Below are 18,118 nucleotides of genomic sequence, written 5' to 3' on the forward strand. Positions count from 1 at the left end.
TCTTTGAGCCCAAATTAAGACACAGTAACAACTGTTTGACAAAAGTTCCCAATAAGCAAAGCACAGCAGCATAGAGGAGACGCTGATGTCATGGTGAAAACGATTTCAAATGCATTCAATCTGCTAATTTATATATTAAAGGGGAAAAAATGCAGTAAACAGAGAAAAACAACTGATGCACTAGTAATATGATTTTGCAATGACCCCAAACTGAAAAGCCAGATATTTGTATTATTAATTTATGACAAATTATAGCCTCTAATCATTCAGTGATGGACAAAATTTGTGGTTCACATGTATGTGGAACAATGAAGAGAAAATGCCGAACATTTCTATAATAATTATCTTTTCAAAGAGAAGGGGTGAATAGAGTCAAACTGTATTCACAGTGTCTGCAAGGGAACGAAGTATGCATCCGAAACCAGCTTTCTCTGTCAGCTTTTCATGGATCTTAAGGCATTGGTCACATGTTGTGCGATTTCCAGTCGACAATCCTCTATATATATACCTGAAAATATTCATAACAATCATATATAACCCACATAACATTTGTGCTTGTAATGAAAGCAGTTGTTTCCTCAAGAGCTATAACATCATCAGGCCAAATGTTCAACAATGGGAACAACTAACCTAGTAAAAGATTTTCTCACAAAGTGCAAATTCATCAGCTGCAGGAGCTTCTAGCTATTCATTGGTCACAAATAATGTAACATTCAGTGCAACAACAGTTGTGCACTAACAACTGCTAAAAGAGGAAAAGCATAAAAGTAGATTTCACGGGGATTAAGTAAATCAGATCAGATTTCATTTTGCTCAAATACTCTTAAATCTCATTTAAAAAATTTGAAAGAGACCTATTATTGAATGAGATGTACAAGTAAAATGCCAAAAAAAGAGAAAGGACTCACTTCATAAGAATATCATAGTACTGGGGATCTAAAGAACGAAGCATTCCTTCAACATCTTTTATAGCCATTAATGCTTTATGCACACCTATCCAATTTGCAGACTGCAAATGCCAATATCCAAATTAAAATATAAAAAAATGGACAAAAAAACCTTTTTCTTTTTAGGGTACCAAACCTTGCATCGTTCGTCTCGGGGAGGATAACCCTCGAGCGCAGTTTTAATCGCTTCAATGAATTTATATCTGAGATAGAAACAAATCAATCCTACAAAATTAGGGTTTTTTTATTTTCCTTTTAAAACTTTTAAATGGGAAATTCAAATTCATATTAGAAATTTCAACTGTTTAATTAAGCTCTCAATCTTCAAAGATTTGTTTTCTATTTTTGTTAGTATATCCTCGGCGTTATCAGATTCCACAGATTTCTTCACTTCTGCCATTATCGCTAATTCACTCGCTCTCTCTGATCAATCACCTGCCAAACAAAAAACTTTCTCCTTTCATACAGAACTCCTTTTAGAGTTAGTGGGATGGACCTAATATATAAACAAGCTTAGATTTCTAACCAAATAAGCAAAGAGATGAAATTGTAACAACCGAAGTGAGATTAAGGGGAATAATAACTTTACCGGGATCAACTCTGTTGATTACTTTGGGGGTGTGGTGGCTTGAGGTATTAGTGAGGCTGAGAGTGATAAAGGACAATAATGACAGGTTAAGGTTTTTCTCTTTATTTCTCAGCTGTTTTTTGGGTATGGTGAGGAATGCTAATTAGGGAGAAACTGTAATAAGAGATGAATGACGATTCCATGGAATGAATGATTCGGTGAACCAAACAAAGGGATCACTTATTATCACCAAATTGATCAGTAATGAAATGACTATTACAACCAACCAGACATGAGGTTATACTAGAATTTCATTTTTTTTAATTTTACATTTACAATTAACTCGCACACCCTTAACAAGAGCGAGCTTACTAGACTATGACTGCAAATAGGGTTGTTCCTATGATTCAAACAGTTGCGATATTTTTGGAGTGAACGCCCAATGCTACTTGGTCAAGAGTTAGAATTCGAGAACTTCGTACTAGGTCAACAGTTAGGATTCGAGAACTTCGTATATGTTTTGTGAATTCATGGTATCCTTAAGATTATTGCTCATAAGGGTTTTGCAAGTAATTTTGTTACTGATTCTGAAATTGCAAATACTTGAAGATCTGAACTTTGCATGCTTCTTCGGATACTGCAGCATTTACGGTGTCTGGTGAACAAGATTCGATTTGAAAATTCAATAATGAGGAACTTAAAATAACTGAATAGATACAACACTGTCAATGGAGAAACTGTTTGCAACAGAGCTTATATTTATATAAACAACGAGCAGAAACTGCTAACCAATGCTCTATTTACACCAGTTGTCTCAATTTCCAAGCATTATTAGAATAAATGTATAATGAATCCACATATAACGGCAGCAAAGAGAAAATAAAGAACTCCCATGTCGATTGGAGGAGGATTCCGGCAGCCGCACTGTGTTGATTCATTGACATTGCAGAAGGCTTCAAAATGATTGAATCTTTCTGATCGATGTAATGAATTTCGGCATTGCTGAGGAGCTGTTCATCTAGACCATGAGATTCTGAACTTTCCGGAGCCGAAGGTGACGGCTGGCTTTCGTCAGAATTGCTTTCGGGATTTCCCCCATTATCTTTTTGTTCATCATCACGATCCTCCTTATCATTTTCTTTGCTGGGGCCTCCACCGGTGCCATCTTTTGGGATGCTCTGAACCAGCTCTGGCTGAGCTTCCAATCCAACCCGTCTCAGGTGCAGCTGCCATGATTCACACACCAGATGAAACGACAGTCATCTTGATATAACGATTGTACAATCAATCACATTTATGGGTCAAGCTCCGTTTTGATATATAAACTTCCTGTACCTGAAGATGTAGGTTAACTTCATCAGGGCGGGAAAGAAAGGGGAAATCGCCTCCTGTTTTGAGATAAGCTCGCCTTGCACCTGGGTACCTCTCACTCAACTGATCTTTAAGTTGTTGAGGAATTGCCGAGTAGTCGTTCGTCTTCGAGGCCATGTCAGAAACCATGTCAATTATAGAGCTACCAGCTAAAGCTTAAATTTCTCCTAGTATTGAAGGTGAAGGCAAAAACTTCCTCATATGAATTCAATCATGTAGCTAGAAAATGGTCAAAATATGTTGAAAGTCTCGGTACTCTTCGAAAATTTGGAATTTAGTTACTATATTTTTATTTCTACAAATGCAATCCATCTACTTATCAAATTTCAAAATACAAGTTCACCACTGTCAACCTTGTTAATTTTTTTGGTTAAATTCAAGTTAATTATAACATCATTTTGTAATTACATAGCTACAAAATGAGTTTTTCTTTTTAATTCAAAATGTCATACTAACAAATATAACAAAAAATTTAACAGTGTTAATAGTTGAATCTGAAAATTGAAATCTGAAAATAGAAGACAAATTCCTTGAAATAAAAGTATAGAGACTAAATTCAAAATTTCAAAAAGTACTGGGACTTATGGCATATTTTAACCCTAGAAAATTTGGCATATTAAGCTGCAAGTTAACTGAAAGATATCTAAACAATGAGATGGGATTTTTTAAAAATAAAATTATATTTACTACCATCTTTTATGTTTTTTCTTCTCAGTTTTGCAAGGAAACTTTGTTTCCCAGAAACGGCATGCATACTTGAGATACATTAGTGTGCACAGCCGATAAAAAGCAAGTTTCAGACTACTTACATCCATTATAGTAATAAATGAATCTGAAAGTAGTAGCGGTTTTACTGAAGCAGAGTCAACTGTCAAAGTCAACCTGGATGCTAATTCATCTCTTGAGAGTGTTTCGACCTGAAATGATTTTCACATATGGCCTCATATAACGACAGCAATCTCTTTTTTATAGCAGACAGTTTTGTGTTTAAAAGAGCAAAAGATACGAAGTGCCCCATACCGTAATGTTAATAACAAAAAACCCAATAAAGAAAAATAGTCATGTTGTTCCCTGAAACATACCTGCGAAACAACAAAGTCCACAGAATCGGCAATAAAAGGTTCATGAGGGCCATCACGGATTCCTGTTAAGACGTATCGTTTCAACAAAAAAGACGGGGTCCAACTGACACTGCATGTCGGAAATAAATATCTTAAGAACACATTCATATTGACAAGCAATATGTAAATTTAATAAAAAGACCAGACAAGGATAAAAACCAAGAAACACTAAATTAATAGAAAAATATAGGGTTAAATCACTTTTTGTGGCTTGAACTTCTTTTTTTGTACAAATTAGACCCTCCACTTGGCAGTTGTTCCCATATTAGGGCTTGAACTTTTTTTGTCAAAATTAGTCCTTGAAAATCCTAAAGCTCAGGCCCCAATGTAGGAACAATTGCCAAGTTCAAGCCCCAATGTGAGGACAATTGCCAGGTTTAGGGACTAACTAATACGAAAAAAAGTTCAAGCCCTAATATGGGAACAGTTACTTAGTTCAGACCCCAAATGGGAACAATTGTCAAGTTCTAGGCCCAACTTAGATAAAAAAAAATTCAGGTCCTAATGTCTAAATAGTTGCTAAGTTCAAGCCCTAAATAGTGATTTAACCCAAAAATATTTGTAAAAGCAGAATGAATATACTTTTTTCTTTCATCCAAGAAATGCAAGCACACAAGTGGTTAATTTACAGGGAATTGACTCATTGCAAGGGAATTTTGTTTGAACTCGATACCACACAAAACTGCATGCATGCATTATCGGATTTCAAATTTCCAATGAATTTCTGATGAATTTACAACGCACTTAGACGCAAATCTTAAGCAAATGAATAGCTAATATGCGTAATCCAATAAATGAATCAATTTAGAACAGCCTAGAGTTGATAACAAGAAATGTAGAAACATACAAAGGTGCCCAAGGCATTGCTGCTGCAAAACTGCGTGTCTCCAAAAATGTATTTGATAGAATTAAGGATTTAACCCGTCTGGGACGATGTTGAGCAAAAAGTTGTGCTAGGAAGCCTCCAAGGGATGTACCATACAGATGTATCTGTCAAAGACATGCTACTCAGTCTGCTAAGCAAATGTTACAATTCAAGATAAACTACTGCTAATTAGATTAAGAACTACACTGTAGAACTGTGCAGTCTACTTAATATTACAGTCAACTGCACGATGTTGTTTCACTTTAAGCAGGTAACCTATGCTTTATTCCAGAAAAATATAATAGAATAATAAATATAAAATATCTACTAAAAGGAAAAATAAATGCTATAATAGGGAAGGAATGAAGCGTGGGCCACAAATATATTATGTTCTCACATGATGAACATCGATGGCATCCAAGAACTTTTCAAAACTTTGAATCCACTCTTGATGATTCCAAACACAGGGAATATCAACAGAAATGACCCGGTAACCCTGAACATTTGTGAAATTAAAACGATTAGAGTTAATGAGAAGTAAACATTCTTCACAATATTATTCGGTAACCATAAAATAAGTTGAGTAAATCCATATCAGGAATATGAATAATCTTTTCACCAACCAATAAATGAAATGGGGAACTTTGAGCGTGCTAGCATTGAAAAGAAAGGGTTAAATCACTTTTTGGAGCTTGAAATTGGCAATTACTCCCACATAGGGGCCTAATCCTTTTTTTGGTCCAAATTAATCCCTGAACTTGGCAATTGTTCCCACATTGGGGCCTCAACTTTTCTTTGGTCCAAGTAAGTGCCTGATATTTCCTTGAAAACCTTTAAGTTAAAGCCCTAACGTGGGAATAGTTACCAAGTTCAGAGACTTACTTGAACAGAAAAAAAAAGTTCAAGCCCTAATCTGGGAACAATTACCAAGTTCAGGGACTAACTTATACAAAAAAAAATTCAAACCCCAATGTGGACATTGTCGCCAATTTCAGGCCCCAAATAATGGTTTAACCCAAAAGGAAATTAGGAACTCTACTCATTAATAAAATAAGATTAATAATTTGCTAGGAGCCAACTCACTGAAAAAAATAGAACTTCAGAATATCCACTATATCAAGCAATAAGGGAACAAAAAGACATAGCCTATGAAGGTTGCCTTCCATTTATCTTATGTCAAAGTTACTTATCATAGATGGCTTACAACCTTCATGGACAAGCACATGATTTGTTTGTAGTAGACATCTGCTGTCCCTGCAGTTCCAGGAAGACATATGAGTGGAGTAACCACTTTGGGACCAAAATCATAATACCGCCACTGCTTCGTGCCGATCTGTGAGAAAAATAAGGAACTCCAAAAATGAGTCATCACAATTAATAAAAGGTAATGACAGAGAGACAAGATGAGTCTATAACTTCGAGACACATGCTAAGCAATGCCATAACCAACTAGGTATGGTAAACTATACTAGACTTGAAGTGATAAAAAGATGATAAAATTTATCAGAAATCACAATATACCTTCATGAAAATAGTATATAATGAATAACAATTTAATTAACCGCTGATCTGACAAACCTCGAGAAATTATTTTGAAGTAAGGATTTCACAATCGTAAGCATAAGAGTTAAAAGTAATAAGGAAACCGTGGCACTGAGGAAAATCAGACAAATAACCAGCTGGTTAATAACCATTCAATCATAGGCATCCTTAGTGATAAAACAAAGTCAACTAGTAAACTCCACCAGATAAGAATTCAATAATAAGCATGAAATCTATCAAACTGAAATCCAATTCTTTTTTTATTTTTTCAAGATGAGGAAATATCTAAGCTCATATGAATAACTAATTTACTGAAAATGGTCATTAACAGTAAGAAAAGCACAGATTTAAGCAAATCCTATGAACACCCAGAACAACATTTTGTAATTTAGAGATCAGAATTTTAATCAAAACCCACACAATGATAGACTATAGCTAAAACAAAAATAAACCCATTATCGCAATAAACTTTAATCATAAAACCCGTGATAAAAAAATTATAAAAGTCAACAAAAATATTTAGAGAAATAAAAAAAAAAAAAACTTACGGGGATCCTGTGAAGAGGGACTTGGGACTTGAAGTAGATGTAATCTCCGGGCGCCGAGAAGACGCTTTTCATTGCTGAAATCCACTCACTCTACGTTCATTTCATTCCATTTGATTCTTTGGATCAATCAACTAAATCTGATCGACGATCTCTCTGTTTTTATTTTTTTATTATATTATTATATTTCTATTAGTTTCAAGTTTAATTTTGACGAGAAGACGAGAGAAATCACGTGGCTGAGCTATAACGATCAATTGACGGAAACGTTTGTCATCAACCAGTCAGCGTTATCTCTCAAGGGGTGCGCAGTATAAATTTTGGTGCACCTTGTCGGTGCATTTTAGACGTGCCGGTATCTTCCAATGACTATTTTTCGGTTTTATTAGCAAATTAGTATCTAAACTATACACCAATATCTTAATTGGTCCTTAAATTTTTTCATTTATTTCAATTTATTTAGAAAATTATATCAACCAATAAAAATATCACATACAATATATTCTTATCGAATACAATATATTTTTATTGCATGTCGTATACTTCTTAAATAAAATGGAATAAGATTGATAGTTCAAAAATAAGTTTGGCAAAAAACTTTAAGCACTAATTTAAGAATTGAGATATAATTTAGAGATTAAATTTATTAATAAAGCATTTCATTTTCAGTTACATTATATTTGAATAAATAATTATAAAGGATATAAAGCAAAAGCAATGGTAAAAAAAAAGAAAAGAGACGAAATAATTAGGTAAAATGGATTTTTATTTTATTTTTATGGATCAACCATTCAGCCTTCAGTCTCTAATATGTCCCCAGTTCAGTGAAGATGCCATGGAATTATAAAAGATCATGGAAATAATTGTCACCTAATCTTTGTTATTACAAATTCATCAGTATTTGAACATTAACAACATTAACCTAAGAACATATTGACAACATATTATACTAATATTCAATTTTTAATAAAATTTCACCTGGTATATTTATTTAAAAGAATTAATTAACTAATTAACGGACTAGCAATTACACTTACCTTTCAATTTCTAAACAATATAAAAACTAAATTTCTTAAAATAAAATAATTTTTCAAATATGTGACGTAAGGAATAGATAATTTATTTTAAAATGTAATTTTAAAAAGATAAAAAGGTTGGAAAAAAAAACAAAACACTCTTACTCCGAAAGAGAAAAATCCTGCAAACCTATAAACCAGTTCCTAACACTGACTATAATTTTTACTTGTTTCCTTGGAATGAACACAAAGATGAGTATTTTATATTTACAACACAAACGAAATCAAATTACTAAGGAACTATTTTACTTGGGTCCGCCAAATTTACTCATCATATTTGCAATTACAGGTGCGACTTTGGGATTTGCTTGATGCTTTGCAAGATTAGCAGGATTCTTCATCACTGCAAAAACCAACAACAAGATCAAGTAACAACCATTGCTCAAATGCATAAAACTCGGTTACGGATAAATAAATTTCTCGAGAAAATATGAATGGTTTCCTAATCTCCTAATCCGCAATTGCAGTATATGCTTAAAGAAACCCCAATGATGTTCAAACACTATTAAGGCAAACTCGTTATAAGCATATAAAGATTGGGAAAAAGAACGGAAAAGATATCGAGTGTTGAATTATTCGTTCTTTAACTTCCATGTAGGTTAGAACATGATCATTTGGCACAATCACAAAAAAGAATCATCCACATAGCACATATAAGGATAAATGCAAACTCTGTAAATTATCAAAAGTATTAAAGAATAAAGATCAACTAGAACTACAGGCTTCAAGGAAAATGTATTTGAAATATGGTATAGCAAAATGCCTACCGTCTTGAAGAGCAGCCATGACTTCTGGATCACTAAATGCTGCCATTAATTCAGGATCCTGGCGGAAAAATATCAACATTAGAAATCACATAAAAGGACAAGCATTTTCTAGATGACCTAAAGAAAGTGAAAAGGAGGGGAAAAAAGAATTGCATTAGCACATAAAAAGAAAAAAAACCCAAGCCTGTTTCATCATATACTCACATTCAATATTTTACTGAAATCAACGTTTCCAGGCATCCCACCCGGCATACTACCAGGGAAACCACCTGGCATTCCTCCAGGCATTCCACCTGGAAACCCACCAGGCATCTCACTAGGTTTTGTACTGGAGGATGATTGCTCCTGCTTCTTTGCTTTCTCATATTCAGCCTTGAGCAAAATATGCAATGGAATCAAAGTCAAGAAAGCAATGATATGGTAATGTTAGCAAAGGATGAATAAGAGCAAAATTACTTGAGCTTGAGCACGACGATGCCGTCTCTCACGTTCAATAATTCTATCTTCTTTCTCTTTACGCAGTCTATCATACTTCCTACGGTGCTCCTCAATGCGGTGTGCATTAGGTTCAACCTGTTTAAGCAAAGAAGTCAGCGTGAGCTGTTAAAGCAGGATTTACGCCCAACAACTATAGCCCTGTTACGCATTTTTTAGTGAATCCGATGCAGCGAAAACAAACATTAGTGGCATAGAATAATACTTCATTTCTATGTCAAAAAAGATGTATATGTACCCCTAGTTATTTTAATTGGAGAAATCCTCAATGCATCTGATACATCACATTTTGATCAGATCACTCAGTTAAAAATGTAAAAAGAAGAAGCAATACAACTTGGATGAGTTCAGTTAGTTAGTGCAAGAACACTATATAGACATTCACTTTTGCAAGGAGAAAAAAAATGAAACAGAAAGAGCAAACCTTCTTAAGGGCGCTGTTTATTTCCTCATCGTGATCCAACTTTGATGCCAAGCGTAGATCCTTGGCGGCATCTTCCCATTGACCAAGCATTGCTCGTGCAATGCCCCGAGACTTGTAGCCCTTAGCAGAATCTGGGTTAATCTGCGAGACAAGAATGAGGATAAATATGTCTCATGAATCCATAAAAAATGAGGAAACAAATATGGAACACAATGTTGCTCAGCAAAAGTTCCTTACATATCAAGCAAGTCAATACATGGTTTAAAATTTACATAATTACCATTTAAGCATTTATCCTTCGAGCATGTGCACACATTCAAACGAAGGCAAACAACAATATATGTAAATATATACATACAAACCTCCAAAGCCGCATTGGCATCTCGAATGGCAGCATTTGGCTTTTTCATCTTGATATAAACACTAGCTGAAACAGAAAAAAGAACACAAAGCAACCAAATCATTCGAACAAATATAAGAATCTATCTCAATTAAAATTAAATAAAAACAGAGAATGTAAGTAGCTAAATAACAAAACACTAACCTCGGGTTCCATACATGATTGCCGATGTTGGATTCAGCAAAATCGCCTGTGTCAGATTCTCTATAGCTTCCTCTAACTTCCCTGCAGTACGCAGCTTCAGTAAATACAAATTCAATAAAAAAAGAAGAAGACAAAAACATTAATTATAGTGATTCATTTACCTTCAGAAATAGCATCCATGGCTTTGGCTTTAGCCAACTGCGCAGCATCGCGGTTCTCATCGTTAACCTCCACTGAAGAGTCTCCCATCTACAACACCAAAACACACACACAATTAGACATAACTAAACAAACTAAAACGGAAATTAACTGAATAATTGTGAGATGAGATCCTACCTTCTGAGGAGGATCATTATCAGGCTCAACGACATCGCCTTCAAGCTCGATATCAGATTCAATAATCTCTTCTTCTTCCTCCTCTAAATTAATTTTCTCTCCATCGTCTGCCACTTCCTCGTCACTCTCCTCCATCACATAACTCTTTATAAGTCAATTTCCTCAGTTTGATCAGTAAATAAGTAAAAAAAAAAGAATGAAAAACACGATTGATGCTAATTAGTATCAAAACGGTTACCGATTTGGAGTCTCCAGCTTCATGGCCGCAAGCTGAAGATGGGAGATTTGCTCCGAGACTGACAAAACGGTGCCGTTATTTACTTCTTTTTTTCCATTAACGAATAAAAATTAGGAGCAAAAAATAGATAACGATTGAGTGAATATACCTTTGGAGATAGTCACGGAAGAAGGAGAGTGAAGGGTCGCTTAGAATGGAAGGATTAGCTTTGCACTGATCAATGAACTCCTTTAGCTCCTTTAATTTTGCTTCGTCCATTGTTAAATTCATTTTTGCAGAGGTTTTTTTTTTTTTTTTGTTTCAAAACCGAAACAATATAAATAGTACAGAACAGTCGCTGTTCTTCCAGGTCTTTCCACAGGCATTATGCTGAACAAGCTTGGAAAAAGAAAGATTAGATTTAGTTGTTAGTCCCTGCACTTGTATAGAGTTTGAAATTTAATCCTTATATTTTAAAAGTTAAAAATTCCATCCTCTTACACTTTCAATTTAAATATATTAGTTCAATCATTATCGTCGTCGTTGGTAGTTTATGTCAAAATTTATCAACTTGTTATGTTTATTTTTTGTTAACTATATGTCACGTCCTATGAGGACTACCTACTTAAAATTCTAAGTTAAAAAATTATGATAGAAAATACTTACGATTAGGGGCGAAGGGAAAATCATTTTCTGAGGGGCAAGATTGAGTTACATGCGTTTGTGAGAGTTAAAATGAAATTTCACCATTATATTAATATATATCTTTATAGTTTTTAAAAAGACTAAAACAAAGTTTTATCATTTTTTAGAGGCTAAACAATAATTTTATCATTTTATTTACTTAAAGTTTTATAAAATTTCAGAGGCTAAAAGCATAATTTTTTATTTTAGGCCTGCCCCTCCCTTCACCCTTCCTTAAGATTCTAGTGATTAGGCTCATATTTTTAAATAAAAAAGTAGGAGGACTTAATATTTTAACTTTTAGATATAGGGATTAAATCTTAAATTTTGTCAACATCAAGCACTAATAGCATATATTAACCAAAAGAAAACTATGGGCAAATTTCTTTTCTAATCATTAGTAGTAAATGTTGGCCCAGTATAGGCATGATCTTAAAGTGCAAACAAAATTGTTTTGTTATAAGATATGATTAAGTTTATTGCTTTATATATAAAGAAAATAAATTTATAATTTATATTTAGAATGTAAATACGATTACTAAATGAGGAAATTATTTAATATACTTTATAAAATTTGATTTTTTAATTTAAAAAATTAGTTTCAATGTAAATTATTTATCACCTATTTTGATAGTATCTAACGGCTAATTCAATTAATTGTATTAAAATTTTAAGATTATTAATGAGATTGTTCTTTTAAAATTATTGCTTTATTTTATTATATTAAAAATTAAAATTAAAATTGTTTTTTAATTTACGTATGGATTATATTTTCACTTATTAAATTATTTATTAAATAAATAACTGATACTTTAATACATGTTTTACATATATAATATAATATATTTTAACTATTACACACGATCTAGGTGCATGGAACCGAAAAGAAAATAAACTAGAGTTAATACACTTGAGAAGTCCCTGTATTATTAAATGGATTAATTTAATTCCTATATTATTAAAGAGAATTAAATAAGTCCAATTTGTAAGAGAATAAATATTTGTTGTATAAAAATATCTTGAAAATTATTTTTCAATTATAATTTAAGTCCAAAATAATTTTATTTATCAAATAATAAAAATTTAATTTTATTAAAAAGTAAATATTAACTATTTTCTGTTTTAATTTGATCTTATTTGATCTACTTAATTTATCGTTTAATAGTATAGGGATTAATTTGATCAAATTCCTATATAGAGGGACCTCTAACCTACATTCACCAAAAAAACTAGTTTCCCAATAAAATCAAGTCCTGGAAAATGGAAACGCGTGTGGTGTAGGTTTGTGTGGTAAGTGAATGAGATGGCTTTGAGGTGTGTAATGGCGGTGTCCTCCCCCTGTTCGCCTGCAACTGATGCAGTGGGTCGAAAGGTTTTCTTCTCGAAAACTCTCTCCCAATCGCACCGCACCTTCACTTTTCCTCTTTATTCAACGAACCGGAGCTCTACTGCTAGGATTGCCCGCTTTCGTTGCTTTTCTTCTGGTACGTCGTCACCTCTATCCCTTCTCAAAATATACTTGCTTGGAATTTTATATTTACCCTTAAATTTCTCTACAGCAAATCAATTTGTGGATATCCATTGAATTTCATATTCACTATGTTTCTTTTCCTTTTCCATTTTTGATAAAATTGCGATTAGAGACCTGTTTGAGTATTCAGCAGGACTACTAAATTTGAAATACTGCTGAGAAAACCCATCTTAGTTATCAACTCCTTTGGTCAGGGACGAAGACAAAGGGGGCAGGGCCTTTGTCCTCCCAAAAATGGTAGATCTGCCATTTAGTCCCTTAAATTTTTATTAAATTACATGTTAGTATAACAGTAAAATGCACTTTGGCCCCCAATAATTTATGATTCATCTCTGCCCCCTAAAACAATTTTCTGGTTTCGTCCTTGCCTTTGGTAGCAGAAAGAATATCTTAAAAAAAAAAAAAAAAGAACCACAGCTTTAACTTTAGAGAAAGCATACGCCAAAAGATACCCATTTGTTTTTCTTGACTTCCAGGTGCCTTAGGGTAACGATAGCCCTTATATTGTTGTGTTCACTTTAGACATGCTTGTTGCATACTTGTGATGAAAGGAGATTAATAGTATCAGCTCATAAGTCAAATATATTTGGGATTAGGATAAATTAATGTAGGCTATGATATGTAATAACCTTGTTTAGATACTAATGAAGCACTTACATTGTATTAAGTGTAATCATGGATGATTTTATTAACAAAAAGAAGTTTTGTATGTGCAGCCTTAACTCCTCAGCTAAAGAATACATTGGATAAAGTGGTGACATCAAACAAGGTGGTTCTTTTCATGAAAGGAACTAAGGACTTCCCACAGTGTGGGTTTTCAAATACGGTAGTGCAGATTTTGAATTCTTTGAACGTTCCTTTTGAAACCATAAACATATTAGAGAACGAAATGCTACGTATGGGTCTGAAGGAGTATTCCAGTTGGCCTACCTTTCCTCAACTTTATATCGAAGGAGAGTTTTTTGGTGGTTGCGATATCACTGTTGGTAAGCTTCTTGTTAATTTCACTTTGCTATTTTTTTTTAGTATTAAAAAAAAAAAAACTCACTTTCATATGTAAATAAATTGATAAAAGTACCATGGAGGCTTTGTTATGAGGCCATTGTACAAAAAATCAGATTGCATTTTATTTCCTTTACTTTTAAAATGGGCAAATTAATCCTTGTATGATAGATCAAAAAGCAAACTAGTCTTTTCTGTTAAAAGTTTTATCCATTTAGGGACTAATTTGTAGTGTAAAAATGGATGGAGTTTTTAACAGAAGGATTGGTTTGCTCTTTGATCTAATATATAGGGACTAATTTGCTCATTTGTTGAGTAAAAAAGGTAAATGCAATCCAACTCTTAATATAAGGGCCTTCATGGTACTTTTACCAAATAAATCTGGTTTTAGGCAATTGATTGGTAAAAGAATCATAGAAGCTCTTGTACTACGAGTCGGATTGCATTTTCTAGCCTCTGTTCAAAAAATGAGTAAATTAGTCCTTGTACGATAAATCAAGGAGCCAATTGGTCATTTTGGTTTTTGGTCAGTCATGTCAATTTTTAACAAAAAAAGATCAATTTCCTTTTTTACCTAACCTATTGAGATTAATTTGTCTATTTTTTGAGTAGAGCGATAAAATACAATCTAACTCTTAATACAAGGACTTCCATGATACTTTACTTTTCCTAATGTTTGTTATATATAGCATCGATGATCAATTCATGGATTGTATACATTGTTACTTTCTCATTTTAAGAGTAGTTTCTAACATTGTGTTTTGTAAGTATTTTTAATGAATCCTTTCCTTTTTACGTACAGAAGCATATAAAAATGGGGAATTGCAGGAACTATTGGAGAAGGCGATGTGCTCTTAATACTTATCTGCATTGAAAAACAGATGTAGTTGTACTTGTTCGTAATTAGCTGATTACTTATTGTCTCGGCTGGCTTAACTTCTTTTGTGATTGATTTTGTTGGTCTCACATTGGAATTATACAGTTTGTTGTTGGAATAATAAGATAAAAGGAATTAAAATTTGAACCCCATATTTATCTCCACTTTTTTTTTTCTGGTGCTGCTACTTTTTAGAATTCAAATGGCCTTTTAATTATTAAAATTAGTTTGATCTATTCAAAATTTAATTATTATTCTATTCCATATTTTTATTTTATTAATTAATAAATTCAAATATCTAATATGCATTTAAAAGAAAAAAGAAACCAATTAAATCTTAATTGATATAGACATTATTATTAACATATGAGTACGTATTATTAAATAGATTAATACCACAGGATTGATATAATAACCAACACTGATCAATAACCATGTATAACACCAAACAACAAAGATACAACCTCATTTACGCAACTGACTTAAAATCAGATTTAAATTTATTTCAAATTTTAATCTCTTAAAAATATAATTTTGAATTCGTAATCTCTAAAGATATAATGACAAAACTAGTACTCTATTTTCTCTGTCTAATTGATATATAACACTTCATCACAGTGCCATAGAGATGGAAAAAAAGAATACGATGGTAACTCCAGTCAATGATATCCTGTCAGCACCTCCATTTTGATCTGCAGATCGTCCTCCTATAAAAATATTAACAAAATTATTATGATATTAATAAAAACAAAACTAAATTCGAACCCAATCTCATATTGTACAAGCGGATGTGTTATGCCCAATACACAAATGCCCCTAATTCTTTGAAGTAAATTGGTTCAATCAACTTACCAGATTAATATTAATTTAAATTCTAATGTATAGAGATTAGAGAGAGTTTAAATTAACTATTAGTAGTTGATGCAAATAGATTTACATAACTTGAGGGACTCGACTATAAATAAAAGTTTACTCAACTCAACTTCACTCCACTTGTATCATTTAAATTAGTATTATTACATTTTTTCTTAGTTAAAATATCGAGTTTGAGGCCGATTGAGTCTTAACTCAGTTGGTATCAACATTATTGCCTATAAAAAAAAAGTGGGTTCGAATGGATTGAAGTGCATTATATTCTTATTTAACAGTTTGGGAAAAGCTATGAGTAGTTTTAAGCATTGTATCAAAAAATAAATATTAGGAATTATGATATTACACTTATATGGATTCGTAAGAGAAATGATTCGATTTTTATATTGTAATTTAATTCGATCTGTAATTTTTGTATTAATTATAAATTCTTCTATCAAAATATTATAATACAGCATTGTTTGGTTCCACTAAGCAGTTAGACATTAATGAAAATCACTTATTTTCTATAGTTTTCAAGTCAACTTTGAGAACCACATAAAGCAAAAAATTCAAAGTCCAGCTGACAATGGCATCACCACCAGCCCCTCTTATTGACATTTATGATAACTTCAAGTATGTGGCCCCAAAATAAAATAAAAACTAAATTAAAGTAAAAATAAATTTTTAGTAGTAGCTACTAGCTAGTAGGGTTTCATTCACATGTTTTCTGCTGATAGAAATAAAAAAAGAACAAAATAAATATTTAATATTTAATATTATTCAGATTCTTTTTTGGATTTTAATTTTTTAAATTTAAATATTATTCGATATTTGAAATCTATTAGCAAAATCTAGTTCATTTATGCAAATAAGCATACTTAATTCTTATTTAATCTTATAATTTTGTTACCTGGTGGGGATGTAGCAGAGCTTGTAGAAGTGCCTGCAGAAATGAGAAGACAGACAGAGAGAGAGAGAGAGCAATTAATTTATTAATCGAAATTATAGAAGAAATTAGTATACAGAGATGAACAGCTTTTGAACAAAGACTTCACTTAGAGTAAACGGAAAAATACAAATAAATAAAATGGTTTTTTTTTTTAAATTCAAACCAAATTTTTATCAAATCAAATTGTATATATGAGTAATTAGAAACTTACTGTTGCTGTTGCAAGCGGTTAGATCAGTAGTGACGCCGCATTCACGAGTGACATTGAGAGCTTGCGCGGTGGAGATGTTCAAAGAAGCAAAAACTTTAGGGTCTTTGTAGAGGTTACAAAGGCAGGAAAGATCGTTGGCTACCTCTTCCTTGATCGGGTTACAACAGTCGTCTTGAGGTTTGATGGTGGTGTTTAGGATGTAACGAGAACAAGACACTAGCTTTGCCGCGCAAGTTGCTTGCGCGTCCGTAACGGTTGCCGCCGTCGACACCGCAACCAGGAGAACCGCCATGATCATGAGGTTAGCCATTTTGGGGGTTTGTGAAATTCAATTAGACTCCGCGTTGTTTTGATTTTCCTTAGCTGCTAAGTTTTGGCTTAAAATGAAAACAAAATCCCTATTTTACCTGTTTCTGTAATTAATAGTAAAGATGTCCGGGCTGGACCGGAACTCCAATAATTTCAAAAAGGATCTGTTTGTGCTGACCTCAGCAGTACATCATTGAAAAATGGTTAGCGACTAGCGAGGGTTTTTTTAACTAATATAATAATAAATTTAATCTTCAATATCTATATATTATCAATTTAATTTTAATTTTAAATAATTTAATAAATTTAGTCATATAAATGAGTTATTTTTATCCTTAACTTATAATTAAATATAAATATGATTAAATCATTATTTTATATTATAAAAGGTGCAAAATATATTATAAAATATTATAAAAATAATAAATTTAACTCTCCACATTGTTACATTGTAATCTTGTAAAGTTATAACTTATAAGCTTCGTGTCGGAGTTTATCTGTGTCAACTGCCAAGGTTCTCATTATTTATGGTGTGGTAACCATTTAATTTTATGTGTTTAAGGATTAGATTATTAGAGTTGTTAAATGAAAAGAGTTAAATTTATTAAATTATTTAGAATTAGAATCAAATTGATAGAATATATAAATATTGAAGACTAAATGTGTTATTATACTAGTTAGAAAAAAGGCGAAAGAATCACTTATGTTAACCGTTTAACAAAGATTGACCAAAACAAAAATAATCTAAAACATTAGTGATGAAATTAAAAATTTCTCTAATTTGATGACAAAAATGGAAACACACTAATAGTTGGGTGGCTAATTATAAAGTTTGCCCAAAAAATAAATGGAAGGCCCAATGCTGCTCTAGATCGTTAATCATAG

At 32.4% G+C, this 18,118-nt stretch overlaps 5 protein-coding genes across 6 annotated transcripts; 1 reads left to right on the top strand and 4 right to left on the bottom strand.

The window, feature by feature from the left end:
• Positions 1 to 187: 187 nt before the first annotated feature.
• On the bottom strand, positions 188 to 1,882 carry LOC105801897 (actin-related protein 2/3 complex subunit 5A). 2 transcript variants are annotated; one of them, XM_012633246.2, is made up of 5 exons: positions 1,537 to 1,882; positions 1,250 to 1,443; positions 1,084 to 1,150; positions 909 to 1,009; positions 188 to 508 (listed from the first exon to the last, which is right to left on the bottom strand). In XM_012633246.2, the coding sequence occupies exons 2-5, from the start codon at positions 1,345 to 1,347 to the stop codon at positions 373 to 375; spliced, it is 402 nt and encodes a 133-aa protein (XP_012488700.1). In that variant the 5' UTR covers positions 1,348 to 1,443; positions 1,537 to 1,882; the 3' UTR covers positions 188 to 372. The 2 variants fall into 2 exon arrangements, with proteins under 2 accessions (XP_012488700.1, XP_012488698.1); XM_012633244.2 differs by having other exon boundaries at positions 1,250 to 1,382; positions 1,537 to 1,871.
• A 306-nt stretch (positions 1,883 to 2,188) lies between these two features.
• LOC105801895 (uncharacterized) lies at positions 2,189 to 7,162 on the bottom strand. Its single transcript, XM_012633241.2, has 8 exons — positions 6,963 to 7,162; positions 6,080 to 6,205; positions 5,270 to 5,368; positions 4,855 to 4,997; positions 3,969 to 4,077; positions 3,696 to 3,803; positions 2,851 to 2,991; positions 2,189 to 2,741 (listed from the first exon to the last, which is right to left on the bottom strand). Exons 1-8 carry the CDS (start codon positions 7,032 to 7,034, stop codon positions 2,316 to 2,318), a joined length of 1,224 nt encoding a protein of 407 aa, XP_012488695.1. The 5' UTR covers positions 7,035 to 7,162; the 3' UTR covers positions 2,189 to 2,315.
• Positions 7,163 to 8,058: 896 nt separating this feature from the next.
• LOC105801894 (FAM10 family protein At4g22670) lies at positions 8,059 to 11,154 on the bottom strand. The gene is made up of 11 exons (XM_012633240.2): positions 10,988 to 11,154; positions 10,840 to 10,897; positions 10,602 to 10,745; positions 10,427 to 10,514; positions 10,266 to 10,346; positions 10,084 to 10,148; positions 9,722 to 9,862; positions 9,259 to 9,375; positions 9,007 to 9,174; positions 8,803 to 8,860; positions 8,059 to 8,378 (listed from the first exon to the last, which is right to left on the bottom strand). The coding sequence occupies exons 1-11, from the start codon at positions 11,107 to 11,109 to the stop codon at positions 8,281 to 8,283; spliced, it is 1,140 nt and encodes a 379-aa protein (XP_012488694.1). The 5' UTR covers positions 11,110 to 11,154; the 3' UTR covers positions 8,059 to 8,280.
• A 1,605-nt stretch (positions 11,155 to 12,759) lies between these two features.
• LOC105801893 (monothiol glutaredoxin-S14, chloroplastic) lies at positions 12,760 to 15,064 on the top strand. Its single transcript, XM_012633238.2, has 3 exons — positions 12,760 to 12,986; positions 13,750 to 14,019; positions 14,838 to 15,064. Exons 1-3 carry the CDS (start codon positions 12,806 to 12,808, stop codon positions 14,891 to 14,893), a joined length of 507 nt encoding a protein of 168 aa, XP_012488692.1. The 5' UTR covers positions 12,760 to 12,805; the 3' UTR covers positions 14,894 to 15,064.
• A 316-nt stretch (positions 15,065 to 15,380) lies between these two features.
• Positions 15,381 to 17,327, bottom strand: LOC105801892 (non-specific lipid transfer protein GPI-anchored 7). The gene is made up of 3 exons (XM_012633237.2): positions 16,925 to 17,327; positions 16,675 to 16,707; positions 15,381 to 15,619 (listed from the first exon to the last, which is right to left on the bottom strand). The coding sequence occupies exons 1-3, from the start codon at positions 17,232 to 17,234 to the stop codon at positions 15,525 to 15,527; spliced, it is 438 nt and encodes a 145-aa protein (XP_012488691.1). The 5' UTR covers positions 17,235 to 17,327; the 3' UTR covers positions 15,381 to 15,524.
• Between the last annotated feature and the right edge of the window lie 791 nt (positions 17,328 to 18,118).

Source organism: Gossypium raimondii, chromosome 11, assembly GCF_025698545.1.
Source record: "Gossypium raimondii isolate GPD5lz chromosome 11, ASM2569854v1, whole genome shotgun sequence".
Classification (NCBI taxonomy): domain Eukaryota; kingdom Viridiplantae; phylum Streptophyta; class Magnoliopsida; order Malvales; family Malvaceae; genus Gossypium; species Gossypium raimondii.

Excerpts from the sequence above, each read along its gene's own strand:
- LOC105801895 (XM_012633241.2), bottom strand. The coding sequence starts at position 7,034 with ATGAAAAGCGTCTTCTCGGCGCCCGGAGATTACATCTACTTCAAGTCC. Across the intron at positions 6,206-6,962 it reads TCCCTCTTCACAGGATCCCC|ATCGGCACGAAGCAGTGGCG; the intron begins GTAAGTTTTTTT and ends TTTTTCTCACAG. Across the intron at positions 2,992-3,695 it reads CATTTATTACTATAATGGAT|ACGAACGACTACTCGGCAAT; the intron begins GTAAGTAGTCTG and ends ATGGCCTCGAAG.
- LOC105801893 (XM_012633238.2), top strand. The coding sequence starts at position 12,806 with ATGGCTTTGAGGTGTGTAATGGCGGTGTCCTCCCCCTGTTCGCCTGCA. Across the intron at positions 12,987-13,749 it reads CTTTCGTTGCTTTTCTTCTG|CCTTAACTCCTCAGCTAAAG; the intron begins GTACGTCGTCAC and ends TTGTATGTGCAG. Across the intron at positions 14,020-14,837 it reads TGGTTGCGATATCACTGTTG|AAGCATATAAAAATGGGGAA; the intron begins GTAAGCTTCTTG and ends TTTTACGTACAG.
- LOC105801897 (XM_012633246.2), bottom strand. The coding sequence starts at position 1,347 with ATGGCAGAAGTGAAGAAATCTGTGGAATCTGATAACGCCGAGGATATA. Across the intron at positions 1,010-1,083 it reads CCCGAGACGAACGATGCAAG|TCTGCAAATTGGATAGGTGT; the intron begins GTTTGGTACCCT and ends TGGCATTTGCAG. Across the intron at positions 509-908 it reads TACTATGATATTCTTATGAA|GTATATATATAGAGGATTGT; the intron begins GTGAGTCCTTTC and ends GAATATTTTCAG.
- LOC105801894 (XM_012633240.2), bottom strand. The coding sequence starts at position 11,109 with ATGAATTTAACAATGGACGAAGCAAAATTAAAGGAGCTAAAGGAGTTC. Across the intron at positions 10,898-10,987 it reads TTCCGTGACTATCTCCAAAG|TCTCGGAGCAAATCTCCCAT; the intron begins GTATATTCACTC and ends CCGTTTTGTCAG. Across the intron at positions 10,746-10,839 it reads AAGCTGGAGACTCCAAATCG|AGTTATGTGATGGAGGAGAG; the intron begins GTAACCGTTTTG and ends TGACTTATAAAG.
- LOC105801892 (XM_012633237.2), bottom strand. The coding sequence starts at position 17,234 with ATGGCTAACCTCATGATCATGGCGGTTCTCCTGGTTGCGGTGTCGACG. Across the intron at positions 16,708-16,924 it reads AACCGCTTGCAACAGCAACA|GCACTTCTACAAGCTCTGCT; the intron begins GTAAGTTTCTAA and ends TCATTTCTGCAG. Across the intron at positions 15,620-16,674 it reads CTCTGCTACATCCCCACCAG|GAGGACGATCTGCAGATCAA; the intron begins GTAACAAAATTA and ends ATATTTTTATAG.